A 7,369-nucleotide genomic window follows, 5' to 3' on the forward strand; every position below is an offset into this window, starting at 1 on the left:
AGATGAGCCTGGAGGGATCGGTCTGTGCTGCTGAAAAAGACAATTACAGAGTCAACCAGTTGGAAATTAATCAATTAGATGGAGCTGTTTAACAAACTTCTCTTTTGTCCTCTCGTCCTGTCTGATCCAGAACCAGGGGGCTGAGCAGCAGCTGGAGTCTTTTCCAGGGCAGGATCCATCCATGGTTCTGGACCAGAAGCCTCACTATGGACAGGGCTATCCTGGGCCGCCCACTATGCCTATGCAGTCTGGCTATGGAGGAAACCCCATGCAGGGACAGGCTCAGCAAGGAGGGTTTGGACCCATGCTCTCCCAGATGGGCCAAGGTGGCAGTTTCCCTGGCATGGGTGGGATGGGTGGCATGGGACACCCCCGTGCCAACATGATGAGACCCAGGATGATGACTGCCAACAAGCCAATGAGGCTTCAGCTGCAACAGAGGCTGCAGGGACAGCAGGTATGATGGGAAACTCACTTGGTGTATGAATATAAAAAAGTGAAGCAACAGTGTTACTATACTGTTCAAATAAAGACATCAATACTGAGTGCAACACTTGCTCCTTGTCTTATTGTCAATTTTCATTTGCCCTCAGTTCATGAACCAAACGCGGCAGGGCATGGGCATGAAGATGGAGAACCCAGGAGGAAACCCTGGCATGAGACCTGGCATGCAACCTGGCATGGGAGGACAGGTAGATAAAGGGGAACATACACTTAGTAAAAATTCAAAATGAGACCTAATGATGTTTTTTTAAGTTTCAACACTGAGCTTACTGAGAAATAAAACAGGGATAAACTGAAAAGCTCAGAATTAACATCACTGAACATGGCTTATTGAAGTAATCTTGAGCATATGCAAAGAGAAGATGTGTGAATACATTTCAGCCCCAGTTGTGAGTGTTTGGTTTCATTGATCTGATCTCTTTGTACTGCTCCTGTGTCAGGATATCGAAGTACTTATCAATATCTTTCCTAATAAATGACTTACCTTTAAAGCCCTTAATCAAACAACTTTGGGTTTATCCTCCTGCAGGAAACTTTTAATTTTTAGTCTCTAAATTCATCACAGAGCCTCTCTAGTGGGTAAACATTAAACAAAATCTGTGCATTAGATTAGTAACTTTACATATGATAAACTGTAGATTTCATGCTGTAGTCCCTGAGATATTAATGTCGCACCAAACTTAATTACAGATTTACTGCACATATTAGATTTTCCCATTAGCATAACAGTCCGAACATAAAACCCCCTATCTTGTGAACTGTGGTGCTGATTATTTAGCTAGGCCTTTGTAGTCTGCTCTTGTCCTGTGTGAGACAGTTTTAATTAGAAAGTGATGGATTCCCAGTCCAATGGCAGTGCCGCGCCAGATCAACTGATCCTGATGCACTTCCTGCTGTTAAAGGAAGTCCATCATGTGCAGAGACTTCTCAGGAGTTAATTTTGCTGTCAAGACAGAATCCAACCAGTGCCTCAAGTTTGTTTTAAAGAAGACGTCAGACAGTGTTGAACTATGTTGAGTTCAAAGTAATTCTGATCTTGAGAGTCGTCTTTGTCCAAGAAAGCCAGGGGCTCACAGATTATCAGATGTGGACTTTGATGTTACAGACAAGGCCCTGACAGTAAAGGATAAACATATTTTCAGCATGTCTTAGATTTTTAATCCCATGATCATATTTCATCTCAATAACAATTAAAAAGTAACTTTTTTTACCAGTTTTTACCTGATATTACATAGAATATGAAATTTGATTAACATGAGTTTAAAAAAAATAATAATTAAGCTCACATCAAGCCTCCTCAAGTTCTCTCATTGTGTGTGTTGTGTTGAAGCAGGGCTTCCTGAATGCTCAGATGATGGCTCAGCGCAGCAGAGAGATGGTCAACATGCAGATGAGGAGGCAGCGCATGATGATGCTGATGCAACAGCAGCAGCAGCAGGCAGCAGCGGCTGCAGCTGCAGCTGCAGGTGGATTCAGCCCCCCTCCAAACGTCACAGCCCCTGGTGGCATGGACAACCCATTGGGAGGGCCAAACATGGGCCAGCCAGGCCCCCAGCAGTTTGGCTATGGCGGGAACTATGGTGGGTTTACTGAGCTAACAGAATGATGCTGCTCCCTGCTGTCCAGCTTAAACACTGCAGGCTTATTTCCTGTTAAAAAAAGAAAAGCTGCAGACTTTCAAACAAAAAAACAAATGTCAAAGCGCTTTTAACTTGTTCATATATATAAATATATATATATATATATATATATATATATATATATATATATATATATATATATATATATATATATATATATATATATATATATATATAGCCAGACTTTTTAATGTTTATAAAGGCATGGCTAACACAACTTACAGTTCCATGCCGAGAGAAGGGTTCTGTGTTTTATCTCTTCATATATAAGTTTTTTGTGGTTGTCTCTAAGGCTCTGTGACTCTTCACAGGGATGGGCCAGCAGGGAGACCCTTCATTTGGCCCTTCAGGAGGCAGCCCCCAGAACGCTATGATGGCCAGCCGCCTGGGTCCTCAAAACCCCATGATGCAACAGCACCCACAAGGTGGCCCCATGTACCAGGGTGCAGACATGAAAGGCTGGTCGCAGGGAGGCATGGGACGCAATAGGTAAGAAATCGAGCATGTATATCAGACATTTGGGATACAAACTTCATTTTTTCCTGAAGTTATGAAGGACAAAATGATGCAGGTTTTATAACCTGTGGGATTAAAGATTTTTACGTCCTGTCAACAGTTCATACCCACAGCAGCAGTTTGGGCAGCAGGGACCACCGGGGCAGCAGCAGTTTGGGCAGCAGGGGAATCCAGGCCAGTATGGGGGCATGATGATGAACGGAGGCATGCCAGCCAGCGGAGGAGGAGGTCACATGGGGCAGATGGGAGGGCAGATGGGGATGAACCCTATGGTGATGGGGCGCATGCCTATGGGGCCTGATCAGGTAAGTTCAGTGGGTCTGAAGTAACATATTTGTCATTATATGCACCAAAAAGATATTAGTCTTGCTGTACATTGGCTTTTTTTGCACAAATCTTGACCTTGGGGTTTTTTGCCTGCATATTAAAGGTGACATTGTGTGTGATTATACAGTTACACTGGCTGTTTGTTCTGTTGCTTAAAGATAAATTTTAGTATTTTCTTATTCTCGTAAATTTTTTCTGTTGTAAACTGTCACAAATCACTTATTTCTTTTTTCTTCTTTCTGCAGAAATACTGCTGAGTGTGGTGACAGCAGCATTTGTCTCACTGTGATCTTCATCCAGAGACAGGATACAGCTGCAGCTCTGGAGTGTGAGGAGAAGGACCAGACAGTCTGTGTTTGTGTGTGCCTGTTTGTAGTGCTGCCCTCTTACCAGATGGGGGAGTGAGCCCCCTTTTGTCTGGAGGCTGATGATGACAGTCTGGCAACCTGAGGAAAAAAACAGTCAGCAGTCTCAATCATTTATAACACAAAATTCATTAGAATCAGGAACACTGTGGCACAGTTACACAATTAGAAACAAACACTTACAGCTCTGTGGTTCCTCTGTAGACTGTAGTTTTTATGTCCCTCTCTTACATGTGTTGTGTGTGCCTCAGTAAACACACGCAACACTGGCTGGACCAAACATGGACAAACATGTTAAGACATCCTCTGTGTTGTCGAATGTTCTGCTGAGCTGTGGTCAGATTTAGAAACGTGGGATTCCTCTCTTTGCTTCTGAACATCTTCTCTCTGCTGCTCCTGGATGACCTCTACGCAAACGTAGAGTAGACCCTGGCTCCAGAAGACAAGCCGCCAGATTGTGACACTGACATGAATGTCATTCAGCAGTAGCACATTGTTTCGTCCTCGAGGACAACGCTGAGCTAAAGTATGACTGAATTACTCGTTGGCTGATTGCACTTTAAGGAAAGGCCAACAACAAAAGGATTGTGGCAATATAGAGGCCTTTAACCCATGAGTTAATGTATAGCAGCAGACATTTACTGTTTAGTTTTGTGTGTTACTTCTCCAACTTTTCCTCTGTGATGATAACGGGGCTTTTGATTGGAAATAGATAACCTTTATGATCTTTGTTCTTAAGTGAGAACCAGTAGAAAGGCAGGAAGCACAGAATATTTATAGCAGTCATCACGAACTGACTCATAACAACAAGAGGGATTAACCTTTTTGAATTTACTCTTGAAACTAACAGACTTCTATTGACGTTCAAACCTACACTAATATTTATACAGTCATGGTGCAAAAATTTTGATGTGCCATAGGTAACTTTTAAATCCAGACGTTGCAGAAATTTTAATTACCGTGCACCATTTTACAGTATTTATAGATACGAACCTTGGTCTTAGAGATGTCGCCTCTTGGTTTTTGAAGCAGTGTTGTGACGCCTAAAGATGGAGGTCACCATCTTGGAAATGCTGAGCCAGCTTATATTTCATCTGAGCTTGGAACCTGCAGAGGTGGATTTGAGTATTTAGCCTCTCTGTTAAACATACAGCTACAACACGCCCAGCTGTTAGTTGAATCAGCCACACCCCTAATTTTGCCCTAACTCAAAGCCTTAATAAAATAAAAAACACGAGTTATTTAAGAAGTCACGCCCTGCACGGTTGTTATGGATAAAGAAAACTGAAACTATTTTCTGTACGGGGTTAAAAATGTGTTCAATTCTGCTGTAAAATTGGGCATTTTGATACTGGCTTTAAAAGGTGGTCTATGGATTTTTTCGGAGCCAGACTCAAGTGGACACTCAAACAATTCCAGTTTTTGCACTTCAGCGTTGGCTTCTTTTTAAGACATCAGAGTGTGCCACCTGGTTTGTAATTGCCCCTTAGAGATTTTGCACTAAGCTCTCATTGAAAGAGGAAAGTGTATGTTAGATTTCAATGTGTGGATTTCTAGCAATAACCCTTCCTCCTGGTTTTCCTCCGAAGACAAAGCCCATTTTCTCAAGGTGATGGCACTGCAGTATTAGACATGATGTCTTGTTTGGAGCTTTTTTTTTCTTTTATCTGTGAATACGAATTGTAAATAAGCTTCAAATGTACTATATATAAATATATATATGCTTTTGTAGGTCACATACTGTTTTTGCACAGATTGTAAGGCTTGATATTTAAAAGTTTCTTAATCTGTCATGGGTCAGCTTTTATTTTAAAACATTTGTTGAAACAGGAAGGGCCTCCTTTTCAGTACATGTAGATTACTTTTCATACGCTCACATTCTGTCTCTTAGCATTTTCAGAGGACACAATCTTAGCTGAAGAGGTGCTAGTGTGTAATTTTTATTTGAATAAATTGTTTTGCTTGACAGTAGAAGAAAACACAAAGTTTGCCTATACAAGAAGAGTTGACACATGATTGTGTTAGACTTCAGGAGGCCCAAACATCTTACCAGTAATGTGGTGTTGATGTTTCTCAACCAAACCTCTTGATTCCATGTGTAACTTCAAGTTTCACTTCTGAGATCTCTGTGCTTCTGATTTTGCTGATTTGATTGTCCAGCCTCAGAAATGAAACTTTGCTCTCTTCCTCTCCATATAACTATCTGCCTTTAAGGTTTGTTGCAGATGCTGAATCCTGGTAGAAGCTACACATGTAGACATTTAAATTCCTTATTTCCTGTTGATCTCTTGAAAGGGGACTTCTTTTTTTACATTTGAGTTTGCCTTTATTTTTGTTCTTTTTCCTGTGAAGCTTTTGTTGAAGAATCTACCTTTGAACACATGCTCAATCCAAAGAATTTTTGTTTGTCATTCTGCAGTGCTTAGAAACAGTTCCTGACGTAGATTGTGCAAGTACTCATGTGTGCTTTAACTGTTGCACATAACCTATGATATTCATCGAAATAAATATGTTTAAATGCATATATTATACCCCATGATTCGTATGACATAGAGTAGACATGAGTCTGGTTCTGCTGAGGTGGTTTGAGTTTTTTTGTTTGTGATTGTTTTCTTACCTTCTGTAAATCTTTAAAGGCCAGTGGAATTGTGGTGCTGCAAATGGTTATTTCACAAACGAATGTTGAGATTTTTTCTAAGCTGGAAAGGAGGTTTGATGATTGATGTCTTTCTGTCTCAGAATAGTAGCTTGAATTTTTTTAAAACCCCAATCTTGGTGAAGAATATGAGTTAAGTCAACTAGTACAAAAAAAAGGATTTGCTGTAAAGATAGAAATTTCTCTCAGTGCACCGTTGGCACTGAAGAAATACAAAACACATCTGGGAAACAGACATTATTAAAGGATGTAAAATACTATTGCATTTTTTCTTACCTTGTTTCTTGATGTTAATATCAATGTAAATACAAATTTATATTTAAACATTACACTGTCTCTGTTGTCATTTTGATATGCAAAGTTCATTTTTCTACATGGCTCTGTAATCCTTCAGCTGCAGGTCATTGTCACTGTGCAGCACTCTCAACTGAAAGTGTTTCACTGAATTGACAGGGCCATTCAAAAACAGAGATTATTTTTTTACAAGTTCTTGTCAATTCAGATGACGGGGGACTGGCAGTCTACATGATGTGGGAGGTAAGTGTGTGTGTGTGGAGATAATTAAGAGTGTGAAGGACATCTGTGTAGCAAATCGTCAGACTCTGAAAAAGATGAGGGCTTCCTCTCAGACTGGCTTTGTATCTGTCACATTATTATCACTGCTGTCTGTTGCCTCATTCCCGTCAGCTATTTGTTTCCTGACACTGGTGACCCCTCATTGAGAGCTATTGTTGTTAATCATACCATTGTCATTAAATGAGTATGCATCCCATGAAAAGATCTGACAGCTCCGGGCTGGCACAGCCATGCTCAGCCCATTTAAAAAACTTCAAATAACTTTTTAGACATGTATTTTCATTTTATAATACAGTATCTGTCAGGAAAATTAACACTGACTCACTCAACCCTTTAAGCTGAAACGTAGGTGGAGAAATGGTCCTACAGTATTCCCAGTGACGAGTAGAAGTTATTTTTGTTTGTCTGTTTCAATATGTTCATTCCATGTGAAGAAATATGCATTGTTGCTTTTTTTTTTGGTGTATTTTAAGATTGATTTTAATCACCTGTTAGTTGCACTGTGATAATAGTTCAGTGAAATATTGTATGTCTATTTACTGGCATGGTCCACAACTACTTCTTTTATTATTAATAACCTAAAAAAAAATGTGTCCTAGCTAACGGGGTAACTTAGCATGCTTCCAAATGATCATAATGTTAGCATGCTCATGTTAGCATTTAGCTTGAGTGCTATAGCTTAGCCGGGGGACCTGCACAAATGTCAACAAATTAGAACAGTAAGCTTAAATTTTTTTACATTTTCTAGCACAATTGAGACGAAAAAGGCATTTTATTTAACACTC

General features: G+C 40.2%; 1 protein-coding gene across 3 annotated transcripts in view; it reads left to right on the plus strand.

Moving 5' to 3' along the window:
• Positions 1 to 6,337, plus strand: part of LOC141799002 (nuclear receptor coactivator 3-like) — a 72,242-nt gene extending 65,905 nt beyond the window's left edge. For 2 of the 3 annotated variants that reach the window (XM_074681018.1, XM_074681019.1), the window contains exons 18-23: positions 131 to 457; positions 594 to 692; positions 1,835 to 2,084; positions 2,456 to 2,633; positions 2,761 to 2,965; positions 3,233 to 6,337. In XM_074681018.1, the coding sequence (XP_074537119.1) occupies positions 131 to 457; positions 594 to 692; positions 1,835 to 2,084; positions 2,456 to 2,633; positions 2,761 to 2,965; positions 3,233 to 3,244 (1,071 nt within the window). In that variant the 3' untranslated portion in view covers positions 3,245 to 6,337. The remainder of the gene's footprint in view (positions 1 to 130; positions 458 to 593; positions 693 to 1,834; positions 2,085 to 2,455; positions 2,634 to 2,760; positions 2,966 to 3,232) is intronic. The other variant, XM_074681020.1, reaches the window with a different exon arrangement.
• The last annotated feature ends 1,032 nt before the right edge of the window (positions 6,338 to 7,369 follow it).

This window comes from Halichoeres trimaculatus, unplaced genomic scaffold, assembly GCF_033239565.1.
Source record: "Halichoeres trimaculatus isolate MK-OKI-2021-1 unplaced genomic scaffold, fHalTri1.1 fHalTri1_scaffold_11, whole genome shotgun sequence".
Classification (NCBI taxonomy): domain Eukaryota; kingdom Metazoa; phylum Chordata; class Actinopteri; order Labriformes; family Labridae; genus Halichoeres; species Halichoeres trimaculatus.